We start from the raw sequence: 20,275 nt of genomic DNA on the forward strand, positions 1-20,275 counted from the left end.
AGCCAGGCCCACGGCAGGTCAGCCCCCCAGAGGGGAGCTCTGGGAGGGCAGGGGCGGGCTGAGATTTATTCAGCCGCCCTGGGCACGGTGCCTGGCACACGGGTGGCGCCCAATAAAGGCTTGTTTGAGCAGGACTAGCCCTCAATAAGTAACAGCTGTTGTCGATGCTGGCGTAGCGGGCGATGCCTGCGAGGGAGTGGGCTCTCCCCTCCCCCACCTTCCACCCGCTCCCCCCTCCCCTCCCCCGGCGCCCCATTCCTTCCCCTTGCCCCCCACGCGACGGTGCCTCCTTCTCCATCCCCCACCTCCTCCCGCCTCTTTGCATTCAATCTCCCCTCCCCCCAACCAGCCCTACTCTTCTGCTTCCTTTTCCCCTTACCCCTACCCAATTCTTCCTCCCTCCCCTCCCCCTACCCCGCCTGTCTCCCCTCCCCCACCTGCCACCTTACTCTCCCCCCACACACCCAGCCCCCACGGCGAGGCCGGTCCGGGCGGGGCCGCCCGGGCTCCCGGGTCCCTGGCTCGGGTCCAGCCCGCGGCCCAGGCCGGGCGGCGGCGGCGGCGGGCGGGGTTCTGGCCGCGCGCGGTTTGGGGGTTTTTTATAACCCTGGCAGGCGGCTCAGGAAGTGCCTTCCCCGCGCCCCCTCCCCCGGCCACGCCGCCGCGCTCGCTCCCTCCCTTCCTGCGCAGGGCGGCGAGACGGCGGCGGAGACGGCGGACGGAGGCCCGGGCGGGCGGCCGGCCGCAGGTATAGGCGCGGGCGGCGCGGCGGGGAGCGGGCTCGGCGGGGAGCGGGCTCGGCGGGGCCGGCGGGCGCCCGGGGGAGGGGGCCGGCGCGGGGTGCCCGGGGGTGACCTTGTGTGTCTGCGTCGGGCGGGGACGGCGGCGGGCCCCGCTCTGTTGGACCGTCCAGCCTCGGGGCTTGTGTCGGTGTGTGATGTCCCTAAGTGTGTGCGACACTGAGGTCATGTGGACGGCTGTCTGGGTGTGTTTGCTGCGTGTGGGTATGTGTGTCGGGGTGCGTGTGGGCATCCACGTACGTGTGAGTGTTGTGAGTCTGCATGTGTGTGTCCGCATGAAATGTCCCTGAGTGTCTGGGTGTGTTCGAATTTGTGTGCGATCATATGGGGTGCTGTGTGTGTGCAGAGGTGTGAGTGTAAGCCCGTCTGCTGTGTGTGTAAATGTCTAGGTGAGTGTGTGAGTGTCTCTGTGCTGAGAGTGTGTCTGAGTGTAACAAGTGTGTAAATGCCCGTATGTGAGTGCGTCTGGTGTGTATGTCAAGTTCTGTGGGACTCTGAGTTTGTCCGTTGTCTGGTGTGAGTGTGTGAACGAGTGTGTACGTGTCTGTGTGTGTAGGCCCAAGTGTGTGTGTGTCTCTGGGTTGTCTTCTGTGAATGAGTGTGTACGTGTGTGTGCACATAGGTCTGGGGAGTGTATGGTTGTGTGTCGTGTGCGTTCGCCTCTGGATGTGTGTGTTCTGAGCGTGTCGGTGTGTTGGGCCGGCAGCCCTTTGTGGGTCTGCGGTGTCCGGTTGTCGGTCCCCAGCTGCGCAGGTGTGGTCACCCTCGAGTGTGCGCGTCGCTACCAGTGTGTGTTTGTGTGTCTGGATGTGGGAGTGGCATCTCCCACTTCCCTTGAGTCGGTCACCGAGGCCACAGCCGTCTGTCTCCGAGTGTCTCCAGCCCGTCGGGCTCAGGGCCTTTAATTAGTGGCTAGTTGAGGGGGACCCGCCAGGGCGCCGGCCCCCTCCTCCCGCAGGCCGCGGGCGGGCCTTTGTCTGCTCTCCCGGCAGGGTCTGCCTCCCGCCCAGCCAGATGTGCAGCGCCTGGAGGAGGCCTCTGCCCGGGCGGCCTCGGCCTTGGCCTCCACAGAGTGACCGGTTCTCCCCGGCACGGCCCAGGAGGTCTGGGTGTGGAGCGGCGGGTCCTTCCCTGATCACTGGGATGGGATGGAGCCTCCGCTGTTTCCGGGCCGCTTCCGCGCGGCATTTCCTCCTCCAGCGCTGGCACCGTCCCCGAGCTGGCCGCCTCCCTCCTGCCTTCTGGGAGGAGGGGCTGGGAGGAATGGCCAAGCCTGGGCACGCGCGCGCGTGCGTGCGTGTGCGCGCGCACACAGCCACACGGGCACACACATGGCCACACACGGGGTCACATGGGCACACACACCACACAAAAAGTCACCTACGTACCTACTTCCACGGTTACACACACAAGAGTCACGCACATGCAGTCACACACACACACCCCGGTGTAGATCCCCTGCTGTTGTTGCCCCCAGCCAGGCTCTGGCTGGGAACCCCCTAACCTCCCTGCCATCGGTATCAGTTTCTCCCCAGACCCACTGACCTGTTCCCAGTACCCCCAGTGCCCTGGGCAGGTCACACCTCACCAGCACCCTGCAGGCAGGGCCACCGTCCCAGATGCTCTTCCCCACCTCGCCCTGGTGGGACACCTGTGTACCCTCCCCCTCCAGATCCCCCCCCATCCCCCCCCATCCCCAGCCACCTGTGCCAGGTCCTTCCACACCCTCCCCGCCACACCTCACCTGAGCCAGAAGCAGAAGGGAAGCTGTGAGGTCATTGGGAGAAGGGCCCCAGCCCTGGAAGACGGGGTGAGGACCTCAGGGGTGGGGAGCAGGAGAGGCTCAAAGACACTGCAGCCAGGCCCAGAGCCACAGCGCCACTGGGGGAGGAAGATTCTGTACCAGGCCTGGCAGTGTAGGAAAGACGGAGAGGGACATGCCTGGGGAAGGGGGCTCCAGCCTCACACCGCAATGAGGCGTGGGAGGGGTCAGGGAAACTGACCAGGAAGCGGTTTAATCAGAGCTGGTCAAGGTCTCCAGGATGGGGTAGGGGAGAGGGGGCAAGAGGAGATGGGGGCAGGGGCAGGCCGAGTAGGGCACGAGGGAGCTTTGGTGGGGGACTAGGACCTGAGGGAGGATGAAATCCAAGAGGAGGTTCACCAGGGTCAGGGAGAAGGACAGAGTATTCTCAGCCACCCTTGAACTCCAGACCCAGCCCAGCTCCTCACTGCCCCCTCCCCGTCCAGGCGCTGAAGAAGAGGCACTGAGGCCCAGAGGGGCTCGCGCACAGGTGTCCGACGCCAGGCCGTCAGCTGAAGCCCCCAAAAGGTGAAAACAAACAGAAAAACAAGGGGTAATCATTAGCCCAGCTGGAGGGAGCCGCGGGGTCGCAGAGTGTCTTGGAGTGAGCTCCCCATTGCTGGAGGGGTCCAAGCAGAAGCGGGTAATGTCAACTTCTAAGTCTGCATCTTGTTGAAAACCTGGCTCCCTCCCTCATGTGCTGAACTGCCCTGTTTGGAGATCGACTCTCAGACTTGGCCAGGCTGCAAAGAAAACAAGACAGTGTGTGATTAAGGGGGAAACAGCACAGAGGAGGAGGAGGAGGGTGGAGACAGGAGTGGGGAGGAGGGTTTGGCACAGGGTAGTGGCCCAAAGTGGTTTCTGTGCGCAGCAGGCTGGCCTGGGGCAGATGCCAGAGAAACTGAGACCTGCCGGGCAGGCCTAGAGCTTCCAGAAGGAAGAATCTGAAAGGAGAAGGAGCCGAACCAGAAGCAAGGCTGGAAACAGAGGGTGGAGGAGAGGTCACGGGGCAGACTGCCACCTGTAGGGGTGAATAATGCTACCCCGTGGCAGGGGATCCAGTGGCAGGGCCTAAGTCAGGTGGGGTTAGTGGGAGGAGCCAAGCACCGGCTTCTGGTTTAACCTGGGCTGAAAATGCCCCCTGACCAACACAGCCTTCAAGTGTGTTCCCAGGCCAGCCTCCCCTTGCTGCCCTCCTGCACGCTCCCCTCAGGCACTCTGCCCAGCCACACTGGCCCTTGTGGTCCTGGGTCAAGCTCCTCCCTGCCTCTGGGCCTTTGGCCCTGCCGCTCCTCTCCCTGGGCACCTTCTCCTGTCCCTTCACATGATGAGTTTCTTCTCATCCTCCGCCCGCCTGCTTCTGAGCCTCCCCATTATTTCTGGAGAACTTGTCACTATCCGAACTCCTCTCGTTTGGTCACTCCCAGGAGACAGCCCCTTGGTGGGCAGGGACGGCATCTATACCATGCATATCATTAGCCAGGGAACGAATCCTCGGGATTGTCATGGAAATGAAATGAAATGGTGTGAAAACACTCAGGCTGGTAGCTGGCATGTAGTAGGTGCCCAGAGTCAAGACCCCTGTGTATCCTCAGAATATCGGGAGGATGAGGGGGGCGGGGACAGGGGCACAGGGGACTTCTGTGTGCAGAAATGCCACGGGCATCCCTGAGGCTGGGAGTGAGGGGCCTTGGCACTGGCCACACTGGGCAGCAGGACCAGGCATGCGCCCCGCCCCTGACCCAACTCCTCCCTCCCAGGAGCCCGGTGATGCTGCCCAGGCTGTGAACAGGGGAGGCGGTGCTGTGGGGGCTGCCGGCAGCCGGGGCTGGAGAGAGACATGTGGACACGTGGTCTCTATGGCTCCCGCCTGCCAGATCCTCCGCTGGGCCCTCACCCTGGGGCTGGGCCTCACATTCGAAGTCATACACGCCTTCCGGTCTCAAGGTAGGGGTGTCTGGGGGCAGCATGGGGAGAGAACGAGGAGCCGAGGAAGGGTCAGTGGGGCTGGGATGGCAGTCACTTGGGGGAGGGCCCTGGGGTCAGTGAGGCCAACATCATTTGCCCTGTAGCCAAGCAGCGAAGACACGGATCATTCCCAGGGCTCGCCCCAAGCCTCTGACCCTCGCCCACAGATGAGTTCCTGTCCAGTCTGGAGAGCTATGAGATCGCCTTCCCCACTCGAGTGGACCAAAATGGGGCCCTGCTGGCCTTCTCGCCCCCGGCTTCCCGGAGGCAGCGCCGGGGCACGGGGCCAGACCCAGAGTCTCGCCTCTACTACAAGGTGGCCGCACCCAGCACCCACTTCCTGCTGAACCTGACCCGCAGCCCCCGCCTTCTAGCAGGGCACGTCTCCGTGGAGTACTGGACACGGGAGGGCCTGGCCTGGCAGAGGGCTGCCCGGCCCCACTGCCTCTACGCCGGCCACCTGCAGGGCCAGGCTGACAGCTCCCATGTGGCCATCAGCACCTGTGGGGGCCTGGTGAGCGGAGGGCTCTGGGAAGCAGGGGGAAATGCCCACCAGTTTGGGAGTTAAGAAAAACACTTCTAAATATAGGTCAGAGAAGGAATCCTGGTGGATATTTTTAAAGCATTTTGAGCTAATCACAAGAATTAGTTATTTTAGGATGTAGCTAAAGCAGAACTTTGAGGACAATGTGTAGCCGTGGGTCAGGCTGAAAATGAATGAACTGAACTTCCACCCCAGGAAGGTAAAAAAGGAAAAGCAACATAAACCCAGTAAGATGGAAAGAATGAAACTGTAAAGACAGAGGTAGGGTCCCGTGGGTCCCGGGAACCAAAATCTGATCCAGCCCTCCGCCCGCTCTCCAACCCCCAGCATGGCCTGATTGTGGCAGATGAAGAAGAATATTTGATCGAGCCCCTGCAAGGTGGGCCCAGAGGGGCCCAGGGCCCGGAGGAGAGTGGCCCCCATGTGGTCTACAAGCGCTCCTCTCTGCGTCACCCCCACCTGGACACAGCCTGTGGAGTAAGAGGTACATCTGTCTTCCTGGGGATGGGCAGAGGGGCTGCACATCTTTGCCTTGAGGCCGAGGCAGGCAGCGGTGTCTGATGGCCGAGCAGTGAGTGAGACAGGTGCTCAGGTGTAAAACCCTCCATCTCCAGGATGACAGTGTGATCAGACAGCTAAGCGACCGAGGAGTGACAGATACTCGAGCCACTGTACAGTGCAAACCCTGTTCAGAAGGTCCGATTTACAACCAGAGTTGCAGGAGGACAGGGGTCTGATCAGACGTGCAGGGGGTGGGGGGATAAGAAAGCTGGATGAGATAGATATTTATAAGGGCCGTCGTTCAGCTGCAGGGACAAGTTCGGAGCCCTGGGATGTGACATGAGGTGTGCAATCCAACCATCTGGGAGTGGGACCTAAAACCACAGCCGGTTGTACGAACGGAAGGGTGGGTAGTTTCACAGTCGGACGGCCAGTGAGACTGGTTGGGCAGTTAGACCCCCCGGCAGTGGGGTGTCCTCCAGCTGCCCAGCTGGGCAGTGCGTTGACAAGAACGTGGCATGGTCGGAGGGCCACAGAGTCCCACTGGCACACGTTCCCATGCTGAGGCGGGCGGCTCCACGCCTACATTTGGGCAATGGAATTTTCAGGAAGTGGCGCGGTCTTGCTGGTTGTCGTGGGGCCCGGGGCGGCTGTGCAAACCAACCAGTGTGACGGCGTGGAGCCCATCATCTGGGTAGCGGACTGTTGTACAGCCAGACGTTGCACAACCAGGACACCCAGTAGCCGAAGCATGAGTGGTGTGACGGCCTAGGGGGCAGATGCGCCGCCAGACAGGGTCGGTCGTGGACATAAGAGTAGGCAGTAGAATGACCAGAAATTGTCCATCCAGACGAGAAGCCGTGGAAGGGGCGGCCGTGGTGGCTGCGCACGCTGAAGCCGCCACCTGCCAGGCCCCTGGGGAATGAGACTGAGCGTGGCCAGCCAGGCCTGAAGCGCTCGGTCAGCCGAGAGCGCTACGTGGAGACCCTGGTGGTGGCTGACAAGATGATGGTGGCCTACCACGGGCGCCGAGACGTGGAACAGTACGTGCTGGCCATCATGAACATTGTAAGTGCCTCCCCCTCCCTGGCCGCAGAGCCCCGGGACCTGGAGCCGGCCTCCTGAGGTCAGGGAACCCGAATGGAGGGGGCGGGGTGAGAAGGGTGGCCGGTGTCTGGCAAGGAATGAGGAGAAGCAGCCTCGCTGGGCGGCCAGGAGCGTGAACCCGGCAGCCTGCAGGGCCCGGCCGAAATCTCGGCTCTGCTGCTTTTTAGCCGTGTGCCCTTGGACCAGTCACTGCCCCTCTGTGCCTCGGTTTACCCACCCATAAAATGGGGATAGTAATAGTACCTCCTTCACAAGGCGCAGGTGGTTGCGGTGAATCGACATAGTGTATGGAAGAGTACCCGGCACGTGGTAGGGGCTGCGTAAGCATCTGCTGTATGAAACAAGGACGCAGCTTGAACTTGAGGTCAGCAGTACCCACATGGGCACACGTCCGAATCCTCCTGCAGGCACCTGCCTATAACTTCACACAGGTGACCTCACTGACCCACACTCAGATATCCCCAGGGCCCACACCAGCTCTCAGTCAAGAATCCGGATCTCTCTGAGCCTCAGTTTCCACCTTTGTAAAACAGTGTTGCCATAGTATGTACCGCAGAGGGAAAGACGGGGGGGGTGGGGGTGGGGGACGCCAGACAGAGCATTTGGCGTGCAGTAAGAGCCTGACAAGGAGCCTTGTTGTTTCGCTGATGCAGAAAGGGAAGAGAAAAAGGTCGGCAGACAGAGGTGTGGCCCGACGTGTTGACATAACATTGTGTGGGACAGAGCGCTGTGTCCCACCCTAGCCCTGCTTCCCTCACCTGGGCTTTCAAAGTTGCCTAGAACCTGCCAGGACTTCTGTGGGTTTCTGCATGGGACAGTGACACCCCAGGCTCCAAGATCGCTGCACACTGTGGCCCCCTCTCCCCTGGGCACTTCTTTCTTCTCCCTCACCACTGTCTCCAGAGCTCCCTGCCCCCCCACACACACTTCCACCTTCTTGTGGTGATGCTCAAATTGGTACCTTTATATATTTTTTAAGATTTTGTTTATTGATTTGAGAGGGAGAGCGCACAAGCAGAGGGGAGGGGCAGAGAGAGAAGAAGCAGACTCCCCGCCGAGCAGGGAGCCCAACGCGGGGACACGGGGCTCGATCCCAGGACCCCAGGATCCTGACCTGAGCTGAAGGCAGATGCTGAACCGACTGAGCCACCCAGGTGCCCCCAAATTGATACCTTCAGACAGCCGTGGAATGAGACCAAATGTGTACTCCCTCAGGCCGCCTCTGGGCAGAGACACTTGAGGCTGCTGCAGGGGTGGGTAGGGATGGAGGACAAATAGACAAGCCGAATGAGGGTGAGTCAGAAAGAAATGTACTGGTAAGCAACCAGCGCTTTGTAGGCAGCCTTACCCAGACACGAAGCCCACTTGTGGCACCTTACCCGCTGTGTGTCCTAATCTCTCTGTGTGTCAATCTGCCCCTCTGTAAAACGGAAATGATAATTGGATCTACTCGTGCGAAGATCTGCACAGCAGGCTTAGCCCGAGGCCCGGCACACAGGAGATACTTGGTGAAGGAGAGTTGTTGCCATTGTTTCGCTTTTTGTCTCTTGCTCTGGGCCCCTCTTAAGACTCGGTCTCTCTTGTTTCTTGGAGGTCAGGTTGCCAAACTTTTCCAGGACTCGAGTCTGGGAAACATCGTTAATATCCTGGTGACACGCCTCATCCTGCTCACGGAGGACCAGGTGCGAGGCCCCCCCACCCGCCCCTGACCCTGCACGTGCCCCCCGGGGTGGCTGGCGCCCATGCCCCTCTGTCTGTCTGCAGCCCACCCTGGAGATCACCCACCATGCCGGGAAGTCCCTGGACAGCTTCTGTAAGTGGCAGAAATCCATCGTGAACCGCAGCGGCCATGGCAACGCCATTCCGGAGAACGGTGTGGCCAACCATGACACAGCGGTGCTCATCACGCGGTGAGGGGCGGGGAGGCCTCCAGGACGTGGGCCGGGGGAACGAGTGGTCCTGGGGACCATCCAGGTCCAGGCAGGGGTCACTTCTGCCGGGAGATGGGAGAGGCTGGGGAGCCAGGGGTGGGGAGGGGCTGCTGGGAACCTGAGAGCCGCGGTGCGGGGGGGCGAGGGGAGGCAGGGACAGTTGGGCCACCGCTTGGACACAGACACACTCGTTCACTTACTGTCTCATTGATGCAGTCAGTCAGTCACATACGCACCCCAGCATCCCCGAGGTCCGCTGGGGGCAGAGCGCGGGGCTCCGGCGAGAGGCAGGTAGTGCCTCCCAGGCAGAGGGGAGCCTCCGGAGCTGGTTACGGTGGCACCAGCAGGGCTTAGGGAGGTAGCCCAGCCCCTGACCGACCGCGCCCCTCTCCTTCCACAGCTATGACATCTGCATCTATAGGAACAAACCCTGCGGCACACTAGGTACTTAACCCCTGTAGGTTTCAGGCACCTGTGAAGGCAGCGGATGGGTGCCCCCGGCTTGGCCCTGGCGGGGTGGGGACCTGGCAGGGTGGCTGGACCGGCCAGCATAGCCTGAGCCCAGCCTCGCCCCACGCGCCCATTCCCCAGGCCTGGCCCCCGTGGGCGGCATGTGCGAGCGGGAGAGAAGTTGCAGCATCAACGAGGACATTGGCCTGGCCACTGCCTTCACCATCGCCCATGAGATTGGACACACGTGAGGCCGGGGACACCGCGGGGCAGGGGGGAGAGGGCAGGTTCCTCGGCCCTGGTGGTGGAGCTGACCAGGCTGCTCTCCCCAGGTTTGGCATGAACCACGACGGTGTGGGGAACAGCTGTGGGGCCCGTGGCCAGGACCCGGCCAAGCTCATGGCCGCCCACATCACCATGAAGACCAACCCTTTTGTGTGGTCGTCCTGCAGCCGTGACTACATCACCAGCTTTCTGGAGTGAGGACGTGCCCACGTGCCCGCCCACACTCCCACTCACCTTGGCTGGGGGGGAGGGGGAAGGGTCTGGAAACCAGAGCTGCCTCTGAGAAGGGGGGTCCTGTTCCCTGCAGGGCTGCACCCTAGGACCCGCACCCCACCGGGGCCCCTGAGCTCTTCGCCTGCAGCCCCCTAACATGACAGCTCCTTTCTTCTCACCACAGCTCAGGCCTGGGGCTGTGCCTGAACAACCGGCCCCCCAGACAGGACTTCGTGTACCCCACGGTGGCACCTGGCCAGGCCTACGACGCAGACGAACAGTGCCGTTTCCAACATGGAGTCAAATCGCGTCAGTGTAAATACGGGGTAGAGAGAGCCTTCCTGCTTTCCTTCCTGGGAGGGGAGGGGCCACAGGGGGTGGGAGAGCCGGGAAGGAGGTGAGCCCCCGCAGGGGCCAGGGGAAAAGAGGTGCACGGGTGTACAAATGTCCCATGCACTCAGTGACTGGGATGAAGAATGGGATCTCCTGGTCCTCCAGACCCCTGATTTTGGGGGCTGGGCTGGGGAGACCTTGGGTACCACCTTCTGTCCAGCCTATCAGGCCACCTGTGGGCTACAGCAGGACTAAAGTCCCAAGCCCCCTAATTGGGCAGTTTTTCACCAAACATTCTGAATGGGGTGGAAATAGTTCCGTGGGGACGGACCATCTTTCCCACTTGGCAAAGAACCGGGCAGAGCCTTCCAAGGACACCCTGTCTTCATTCCCCACATCCCCCACCAACTGGTTCACAAGATCGCCTGGCCCTGATGCTTGGCTAGACAAGCTCGGAGCCTCCGGACCACCCCTCACTCTTTGTGAGGTTTAGATTGACTTCCCAAAGCCCCGTCCTTTTGTAGAGAAGCAAGTTGGGGGTCCCACTCCCAGCCACCCCCAGGAAGCTGGAGGCCTGCTGGCTTCCTCAAGACTCCAAAGATCAGAGTCTGGACGGCCATGTCCAAGCTAAGGCCATGTTCACTCAACACAGGAAAAGGCAACTGTTGAAATGGCCTCACTTCATCCCAGGGCAAGACAAGGAGACAAACCCTGGAATCATTTCTATTTAATCTACTCTTGCCCACCCTCCCCTAACTTGGCTGGTAACTAACTGCAGCACCCTTAACGAACTTCCAAAGAGTCTGGAAGCCACCCTTCAGCATCTGCTGTGTCCCAGGTATCTGAAGAACGATGACAATGGCTGACATTTACTGAGCACGCACTGTGTGCTAAGCATGTGATACATATCATCTCATTTAAACTCTTGACCATCCTGCTACTCCCACATTACAGATAAATGGACTGAGGCATAGGGAGGGTGCCTTGCCCAAGGTCACAGTTCAAGAACATGTCAGAGCTGGGACGCAAATCCAGGTCTCTCTGTGACTCCAAATTTTATAATGAGGTGGGGGAGGGGAGAAAGTGTCAGAATATGGAGCATGGACCAGTGCTGGCTGTATGTTGAATTGATTCTTTCTTTTATTTCTCCAAGGAACATCTTCCCGGCGCCCCTGGCAAAGGGGGAAATTATTGACTACATTAACTTGGCTAACGTGTGTAAAGAGCTGGGCCTAGTGCCTAGTCCAGAGATAGCTGTGGTCACTGTTACACAATAACAGGGAGTTTATGCAATCTCTTTCGCATGCCTCTCAGCCTTTTATGTAGGCAGGGCCCATCTCCCAGATGAGAAAATAGAGAGAGGGGGCCCGTGTCGCAATTCCCCATTGGAGCTGAAGTCTCCCAGAGCGGCCCACAGCCCGTTCGTGTGCACCACAGCGCCTCCTTGTGGAGAGGAGGAAAAGCAGGACTGGAAGAGCCGGTTCTCTTTAAGAGGGGTCCGAAGTGGGATGAGGGGGCCCGTGATATTTTTACAAATGGCCGGGAGGACACAAGCCAAGAGAAGCCAGAAAAGCAGGCTGGAGTTTTTAGCTGAGACGTGTCCTCTGAAGGAGCAGAAGGCAGGGACTCTGGAGGACGGTTGAGGGAGCCCGACTTGAGAAAAACTTCCGAACTTCTCAAGTGTGTGCACATGTCTCTCAGAGGCTGGCCCTTCCTACAGCCATTGATTGGTCCAATCCCAGATCGTCAAAACTTGAAAAGATTAGGTTCAAAGAGGAAATGGCACATGGTTATAAAAAGGAGAATGAAGGCTCTCTACTTGGGGGTGGGGGGGGCGGCGGAGATCCTGGGAGGTGGGGCAGGATATAGACTAGAGGGTCAGAGATTTGGCCACACCTGAACCCAGTGGGGTTAGTCCAGGGATATTCACCTGAAGGGTCAAGAGTGACTTCCTGGGACTGGTCCAGCCCAAGCAGGATTTGGACAGGAAGGTGGGCAGATTCTTCAGTGGGGGAAGTAGAGGAAATGTCCCACCCAGATCCAGCCTGACCTTGTTCCTGCCCAGCCTTCCATAGAGTAAAAGCTCCAGGAGCTTCCTCAGTTGGGGGGGGCCGCAACAAGGAGGACCACCAGCTGGAAAAAATTAGAGATGAGGCCTTTGACCTGAGCCATCTTCCAGGCCCGAGTTTTCAGAATTCCTGTTCTCCCAGGGGGCCCCTGCACCCATCCCAACAAGGAATGCAGAATCGTCTCCATTCCTGAGCAGGTCTGGAGACTCAGAAGGTACCAGAGTGATGAGATCGCAGAGCGGTCCATTAAAGGCCCGGGTTAGAACCCGGGCCGCCCCTCAGAAGCTGCGTGGCCCCTCGCAAGTGACTTTACCTGTCTGAGCCTTGGTTTTCTCACAGTGAAATAGGGGTAATAATGCCTAAGGGAGCTTACGGCACACGCGGACGTTGGATAAGTGCAGCTCATAAGGCAGAGGGGAGGTCTCAGGCCATGCCCCACAGGAGGATTCAAGAAGGCTCCCGGAGACCCAGCAGAGGAGCGCCGGGGCCCCACTGCGAAGCGGCAGTGAGCGGGTCGCCGCCCGGCGGGCGGGCTGCCGGAGGGAGGAGGGCGGGGGGCGAGCCTGAGCGGGCGCCTTGGCCCGCAGGAGGTCTGCAGCGAGCTGTGGTGTCTGAGCAAGAGCAACCGGTGCATCACCAACAGCATTCCAGCCGCCGAGGGCACGCTGTGCCAGACGCACACCATCGACAAGGGGGTGAGCGCCGGCCAAGGCCGCCAGCCGGGCCCCGCCTCCTGCCCTTGAGCCACGCCCACCGCGCGGCCGCTGGGGTTCGCCCGCGGCTCTGGTCACGCCTACTGCCCGCCGGTCCCGCACATGGCCTGAGGCCACCCCCTGCCCCTACTCCAGCCGCGCCGGTCCCCGCGCCAGTTTCACCTCCCGGCGGCGACCGTAGGCTTAGGCCACGCCCCTGTATTGCCAGGGTCCGGGTGCCCAGACCCCACTTCCACCCTCGCCCCTTCCGTCCCATCCCAGGGGGGCTGAGACTTCGGGCTGGGGGGAGGGGCGGGGCAAGAAGGAGCGCCGAGATCCCGGAGTCTACGGAGCCGGACTCACCCCCCTCCCTCTCCCCGCCCCCCCCCTCCCCGACCTCCGGTAGTGGTGCTACAAGCGCGTGTGCGTCCCCTTCGGGTCGCGGCCGGAGGGCGTGGACGGGGCCTGGGGCCCGTGGACCCCGTGGGGCGACTGCAGCCGGACGTGCGGCGGCGGCGTGTCCTCCTCCAGCCGTCACTGCGACAGCCCCAGGTCAGCCCTCAGGCCCCTTTGTAAAGAGAGCGGGGCGGCCCCCCTCTATCTCCCCCCCCCGGGCCCCACATCTCTTCTGTCCCCCCACCCCCACCCCTTCCAGGCCAACAATCGGGGGCAGGTACTGCCTTGGTGAGAGACGGCGGCACCGCTCCTGCAATACCGACGTGAGTTCCCCCAGGACCCCAGGCCGGGATCCTCAGCCCCTCTTACACTTCACCCCTGCCCTGCCCTGCCCTTCCGACACCGGCCCCTGGGCCCTGGTGCCGACAGGACCTGGCTCCCCTGCAAGCGGCTGGCTCCTTCCAATTCTCAGATGACTCTCCCACCTTGAACTTGCTTGACTTCCACAACCTCCTCCAGCTATAGCGCGCCCACCCCCTCCCTTCAAAGCCCAGTTTCCCCAAACTTCCCCCCCACAGCCCCGCCCCAAAGCCGTCGCTGAGCTCGCTGTCACCAAACCCAGTGGTCACGTTTGGGTACCAGGAACCACGGCCTCTGTCCAGAACTCCCCACCCCACCCCCGCCCCCCTTGCTGCCCTCACCTTGCCCGGTGCTCACGCTCCTCCTGCTACACCTTCTGTCTCCTGTTCTCCACTGCTGTCCCGTATTTAAATGCTGGGGTTCCCCATGGCTGGTTGGGGTTTCTGACTGGGAGCGAGTCTTCTGTGTACACACCTAATAAGCACAAGGCTTACTGCAGCAGGGCCGGCTCAGAGGGCAGGGAGAGCTTTGGAGTGGGGGGTGAGTGGTCTTCCCAGCCCCACCTGGAGAGGCTCGTGTCTCCAGGGAGTCCACACGCGTGCGCGGCCCCCCCCCCAATGAGTGTCCCTGGCTCCTTTCTAGGCCTGCTCTCAAGAAAGGCCTCGTGGTCTGAAACCAGAAACCCAGCCATCATCCCCAGCTTGCCCCAAACTCTAATGAGTCATCTGCTCCATCTCATCTCAGATGTACTTGTCCCTCCAGCCCCACTGCCTGGACCTAGCCCGGGCCACCAACCAGTCTCACCTGGCCCTCCACAGCCTCCTCCCTGGCCTCTCTGCCTTCAGCTTCACCCCTCCAAGCCATCCCTACTCGGATCATCCATCCTCCATCCTTGGGCCCGTGCCCTAACTCCATCCCCCATAGCTGGCCTCCATCCCGCTCCCCTCTCTTGCCCCCAGGACTGTCCCCCGGGCTCCCAGGACTTCAGGGAAATGCAGTGCTCTGAATTTGACAGCGTCCCCTTCCGTGGAAAATTCTACACGTGGAAGACATACCGAGGAGGTGAGTGAGGGACCCAGGAAGCCATGGGGCAGTGGAGGGCAGCAGCTGGATACAGCATCATGGGGTCTGCCCTGAGCGCCCCCTCACTCAAGGGGCCGAAGAGCCCAGGATGTGGCTCAACAGTTCCTTGACTGGACGCTGGGAACCCCGACGCCCTCTGCCCAACCTGCCCATCCTTGTTGGGTCTGGGGTCTGTCCCTCTTTGCCTCACCACCCCCGGGAGCTAGCAGGGAGTCCCAGGTGGCCTGGCCCTCGGTCTGACGGGGCTGTGCCCCCCAGGGGGCGTGAAGGCCTGCTCACTCACATGCCTGGCCGAAGGCTTCAATTTCTACACGGAGAGAGCGGCGGCCGTGGTGGACGGGACGCCCTGCCGCCCCGACACGGTGGACATTTGCGTCAGCGGCGAGTGCAAGGTGGAGGGGACTCCTAGAGAGGGCAGGGGATGGGGGAGTGAAGGCAGGGAAGGGGGGCTCACTGACACTCCACCCCCCACCCCACCCCCACTTCTCCAGCACGTGGGCTGCGACCGGGTCCTGGGCTCCGACCTGAGAGAGGACAAGTGCCGGGTTTGCGGTGGTGACGGCAGCGCCTGCGAAACCATTGAGGGGGTCTTCAGCGCAGCCTCTCCTGCAGCCGGTGAGAGATCCCCATTCCCTCTCCCTCTGCCCACTTGGTGACTGGGGGCAGGACTGGCCCCATCACAGTAGCCAACATCAGCTACTCAGATCCAGGGGCCCAGTGGGGACCCCAGAAAGTCCCAGGGGCATAGCAATGACCCAGATCAGGGTCAGGGACTAGCTTGGGCTCTGGTGCCTAAACCTTGGCAATTAACAGGCCAAGAGGGTGGTGACCTAAACCTTTCCCCTCCCCCATCCTGGGAGCCTGGTACTGGGCTGGAGGCAGAGAGGGGTTGACCCCTCTCCATGGTCTGAGCCAGGGGCTTGAGGGGCTGGCTCTGTGCTGGAGGAAAAGGCCAACTAGGGGAGGGATATCTGCAGGGTGTGGTGAACTTGAGCATGCTTTCCAACCTTGGGCTGAAGGAGAGAGACCCCAGGGAGGGGGTGGGGGGGGGCTCCTGGGAGCAAACACACACAGTGAGGCCCCAGTGTGGGGCTCAGGGGATGGGAGGGGACCCAGGTCGAAGTGGTGGAGCCCACTCCAAACCTAACTCTGCTAATGTCACCCTGCTCATGTCAACCCCGCATGTCACCTTGTGGGTTGGGGCCTCCAGAGCACCCCCGTCCCTCTGCGCTGGGGGATAGGGAGTGGATCAGACCATTGTGGTGGTCAGAGGCAGGAAAAGTTTGGGTTCAAACCCCAGCCCAGCCACTTCCTAGCTGTCAAACCTGGGCAAGTTGCTTAGCTTCTCTGAGCTTCAGTCTTGTTGTCTGTAAAATGGGCGTGATGACACATCTACATCACAGGGCCAGAGCTGGGGACGCAGTGTGATGTCCCTGGAAGCACTTAGTGCAGTAATGGTTAGCTGTTATCATCAAGGGCCAGGAATGGGGGAGGTAGGAAGGTGTGGGGGAAGGGTCAAGTGGGCGACATCTGAGCTCCACCGTCCAGGGTATGAGGAAGTCGTCTGGATCCCCAAAGGCTCCGTCCACATCTTCATCCAGGACCTGAACCTCTCCCTCAGTCACCTGGGTGAGCTGGAGATGGAGGGATGAGGACTGGGGGTCAGCAGGGGGTCAGCGTGGCTGGGGTTCTGACCCCGATGCTGTCCCCCCAGCCCTGAAGGGGGACCAGGAGTCCCTGTTGCTGGAGGGGCTGCCCGGGACCCCCCAGCCCCACCGCCTGCCCCTGGCTGGGACCACCTTTCAGCTGCGACAGGGGCCAGATCAGACGCAGAGCCTAGAAGCCCTGGGACCCATAAATGCATCTCTCATCGTCATGGTAACGATAGTGGGAGCAAGGTGCCGGAAGACATTAGCATCCTTGTGGGGACCGGAGCTTGGCTTCCACTTGATGGCCCCCTCCCCCACCTCAGGTACTGGCCCGGACAGAGCTGGCAGCCCTCCGCTACCGCTTCAATGCGCCCATCGCCCGAGATGCGCTGCCCCCCTACTCCTGGCACTATGCGCCCTGGACCAAGTGCTCAGCCCAATGTGCCGGCGGTGAGGTCGGGGTGGGGTCAGGGACAGGCACCGGTCCCCTGGGCTCACCTGCTGGTCCCAGCAGAGCTGAGCGGGTCTCTCGCCCACCCCCAGGCAGCCAGGTGCAGGCCGTGGAGTGCCGCAATCAGCTGGACAGCTCCGCCGTGGCCCCCCACCATTGCAGCGCCCACAGCAAACTGCCCAAGAGGCAGCGCGCCTGCAACACGGAGCCCTGCCCGCCGGAGTGAGTGCCCGCGGGGGTTGCAGGGTCAGGGTGACAAGAGCAGGAATGCCAATGCTCCCAGGATTAGGGTGACAGTGCTCCCCAGGGTGGGGTCAAGGCTCTCCTGCAGGGGGAGTCAGAACCATGACGCTCCTTAGCCTAGTCAGGGGAAATCATCTCCAGCGGTGTGATGCACCTCCCCACCCCCAGTGTGGGTGCAGGGTGATGACATTCCCCGTGCGCACTGGGGGTGCTCCCTGCAGAAGCAGCAGGCATGCCTGTGCCCAGATCCCTAAAGATGCTGGTTATTGGGGCGGAGGAGGAGGATATGCCAGTTCCCCGGACCCGGGGTGCCCTCCCCTGCATACTCTCTCAGACCCGCCCCCTCCCCACAGCTGGGTTGTAGGGAACTGGTCGCGCTGCAGCCGCAGCTGTGATGCGGGGGTGCGCAGCCGCTCGGTCGTGTGCCAGCGCCGAGTGTCAGCCGCCGAGGAGAAGGCGCTGGACGACAGCGCGTGCCCACAGCCGCGCCCGCCGGTGCTGGAGGCCTGCCAGGGCCCCGCTTGCCCGCCGGAGTGGGCCGCCCTGGACTGGTCAGAGGTCAGCCGCCCCTTCCCGCCCCCGCACAACCCGCTGTCTGTGCAGCGGCGCGTGGAGACTGGGATGCCCATAGTGGGTGCCCACCGAGGCACCTTTCCGCAATCACAAGCCCCTCCTGCTAGACCTAGTGCCCCCCGCCCCGTGCGCGCGCGCGACCGGCCCGAGGTTAGCTGACCCCTCCTCGCCTCCCTCTGGACCACCATCCTCCCCCCCACCCCCGTGCGTGAGGGGACTGGAATGCCCAACTGCATGAAACCCCTTCTCCGACTGCAGTGCACCCCCAGCTGCGGGCCAGGCCTCCGCCACCGCGTCGTGCTGTGCAAGAGCTCCGACCACCGCGCCACGCTGCCCCCGGCGCACTGCCCGCCCGCAGCCAAGCCGCCAGCCACCATGCGTTGCAACTTGCGCCGCTGTCCCCCGGCTCGCTGGGTGACCGGCGAGTGGGGCGAGGTAGGCCGGCGCCCTGGGGGCGGGGGCGGGGGCCGGGGCGGCCCAGCCGAGGCTCAGCAGCGACTCCCCGCAGTGCTCCGCACAGTGCGGGATCGGGCAGCAGCAGCGCGCGGTGCGCTGCTCCAGCCACACCGGCCAGCCGTCGCGCGAGTGCGCAGAGGCTCTACGGCCCCCGGCCACGCAGCAGTGCGAAGCCAAGTGCGACAGCGCGCCCCCTGGGGACGGCCCCGAAGGTATGCGGGACGGGAGGCCAGGGGGCACCCAGAGGGCTTTGTCCAGAGCGTGGGAGTCCTGACCATTGGCCTGGAGCATCTCCAGCCACCGCAGTGCCTTTCTGTCCCCTCCAGGCTCTTCACCCTCTCCCTGCAGACATGTATTAAGTGCCACTGCGTGCCAAGCTCTTTAGGGACCTGATCCCTCTGGGCACCCAAACTCAGGTCATTCCCGCAGCCACCTCCATGACCCTCATCCTGTTCATCTCCACCTATACCATCAACTGCCGAATTTTTTTTCTTTAATTCAGAGTTTCTCAACCTCGGGCACTATTGATGTTTTGCGCCAGATAATTCTTGGGGGAGTGGGGCTGCCCAATGCACTGCAGGATATTCAGTAGCGTTCCTGACTTGTGTCCGGTAGATGCCAGTAGCGCTCCTGCCCCCCAGTGGTGACAAGCAGAAATGTCTCCAGATCTGGCCAAATGTCTCCTGGGGAACAAAATCGCATTCCCTTGAGAACTGCTGCTTTAAATATGTCCTTTTTTTTTTTTTTCTACCTAAGTAAATTTATTTTTCATACAGGGCAATAGATCGCTTACTCCGGGCACTGGAACCAAACTGCCCGGATTGGGCTCCCTCCTCTGTGCCTTCTAATCTGCCAAGGGGGATAAATAATATACTCACTTGAGAGGGGTGCTGCATGAGGGAGATGGAATAAAACAATCCACGTGAAACCCTTTATTAGGCACCAGGCCCTGTCCTACATCACTGGCCAAGTGGAAGCCCGCATCATTGTCGCAAACAGATGGTCGATTACCGTGAACACAAAATACTCAAATACCCTGAAAAGGAGCACCTTCTCTGGAGCTCAGGGTCCTCCGTCTATTACAAAGGATAACGAGCAAGGATTACAGCCCCAAATGGATTTAAAGGATAACTGAAAGGGAATACTCTTCTCGTGATTTAATGCTGGCTCTGAGTTCCAGACCCAGCACTGTCTCTCTCTCAAAGTCCTCCAACAGCCTAATGACCGATTTACAAGCCCCCCTTTGAGTTACAGTTATAAGCTCCCTTTGAAAAGCGAGGAAACTGAGGCAGAAAAGCTAGGAAGCTCAGTGCAGGCTGCAGACGCGCCCCGGAGGGAAGGGGCGCTGAGATCTGATCACTCCCTCCCCCCCCCACCCCGTTCTCCCGCCCCCCTCCAGAATGCAAGGATGTGAACAAGGTCGCCTACTGCCCCCTGGTGCTCAAATTTCAGTTCTGCAGCAGAGCCTACTTCCGCCAGATGTGCTGCAAAACCTGCCAGGGCCGCTAGGGGGCGCGCGGCCCCGGAGCTACAGCTGGGCGCCGGCTGGAGGGGACCCGGCCCGCAGCTGGCCAGCCTGAAGGAGCCCGAGGGGGCGGGAGCTGGGAGTAAAGGGTGAGACGAAGCCGGAAGTTATTTATTGGGAACCCCTGCAGGGCCCCTGGCTGGGGGATGGAGAGGGGCTGGCCACCCCAGGGCCCCTTCCTCATCCCCTCTCCCAGTTCACAGTGATACCCCCTCCAGGGTGGGTTTGAGGAGGGAACAACTGTTCGCCCTAGCGCCCCTTTCACCCACTCCTAGGGAGCCCCCAATACTGCCCCCCCTTTGACCGGAATATGTACTGTGAAGAGTGGGGGTGGGGAGGGGGTCTGCCTGCGTCCTGCCCCCAGCACTGCCCTATCCCTCCACTCTGAGCTGGGGGGGAAGGGGGAGGGGGAGCGTCTATGTCCGCTATGGGGGAGGGGGATTAGCACCACCCCCGTGACACCCTCCCCCTGACCAGACTAGCTACAGGGCTGAGGCAGAGTTGGCAAGATCTGCCCCAACCTCTGCCCTGCCTGCCCCAGGGGGACCCCGACATCCAGGCGCCCCCATCATGGTGCTACAGGCCCTGCCCTGGGGCCCACCCACCCCTCGCCAGGAAGCCCTCCATCAATAAAGTTCTGTCTTGTGTAGATTTCCGAGTGTTGATTTGGGTGCGTGTCAGTGTGTCTGAGTCACACGCAGTCCCCACCACCGAACGGAAGCGGCCGTGCTTCCCCCCTCCCGCAGGTGGTCCCCATCAGTCCAAAGGGGCCTGTCACCAGCACAGACCAGAGCCCAGTGATTTTACAGCTTCTCAAGGAGGGACTCAAAGCTACCCGGTCTGAC

At 61.5% G+C, this 20,275-nt stretch overlaps 1 protein-coding gene and 1 long non-coding RNA gene across 4 annotated transcripts in view; one reads left to right on the forward strand and one right to left on the reverse strand.

Annotated features, from left to right (window-relative positions):
- The first annotated feature begins 545 nt into the window (after nt 1–545).
- Nucleotides 546–19,794, forward strand: ADAMTS10 (ADAM metallopeptidase with thrombospondin type 1 motif 10). The gene is made up of 26 exons (XM_025863166.2): nt 546–748; nt 3,048–3,129; nt 4,362–4,548; nt 4,737–5,083; nt 5,441–5,597; nt 6,465–6,682; nt 8,320–8,403; nt 8,486–8,631; nt 9,053–9,096; nt 9,244–9,349; nt 9,435–9,581; nt 9,785–9,926; nt 12,590–12,697; nt 13,101–13,246; nt 13,350–13,413; nt 14,410–14,512; nt 14,792–14,925; nt 15,025–15,148; nt 16,082–16,162; nt 16,248–16,411; nt 16,506–16,632; nt 16,726–16,855; nt 17,230–17,434; nt 17,708–17,884; nt 17,958–18,117; nt 19,305–19,794. Exons 3-26 carry the CDS (start codon nt 4,461–4,463, stop codon nt 19,412–19,414), a joined length of 3,312 nt encoding a protein of 1,103 aa, XP_025718951.1. The 5' UTR covers nt 546–748; nt 3,048–3,129; nt 4,362–4,460; the 3' UTR covers nt 19,415–19,794.
- Nucleotides 5,786–20,275, reverse strand: part of LOC112816584 (uncharacterized) — a 49,173-nt gene continuing 34,683 nt past the window's right edge. Inside the window, exons 3-8 of one of the 3 annotated variants that reach the window (XR_012377094.1) lie at nt 16,681–16,958; nt 15,859–16,167; nt 15,058–15,101; nt 14,817–14,938; nt 8,507–11,685; nt 5,786–8,346 (exon numbers count right to left, since the gene is read on the reverse strand). This is a non-coding gene — a long non-coding RNA (uncharacterized lncRNA). The remainder of the gene's footprint in view (nt 8,347–8,506; nt 11,686–14,816; nt 14,939–15,057; nt 15,102–15,858; nt 16,168–16,680; nt 16,959–20,275) is intronic. The other 2 variants (XR_012377096.1, XR_012377095.1) reach the window with 2 other exon arrangements.

The sequence above is a fragment of the Callorhinus ursinus genome, unplaced genomic scaffold, assembly GCF_003265705.2.
Source record: "Callorhinus ursinus isolate GAN/ISIS: 27379988/994484 unplaced genomic scaffold, GSC_fseal_2.0 scaffold107, whole genome shotgun sequence".
Classification (NCBI taxonomy): Eukaryota; Metazoa; Chordata; class Mammalia; order Carnivora; family Otariidae; genus Callorhinus; species Callorhinus ursinus.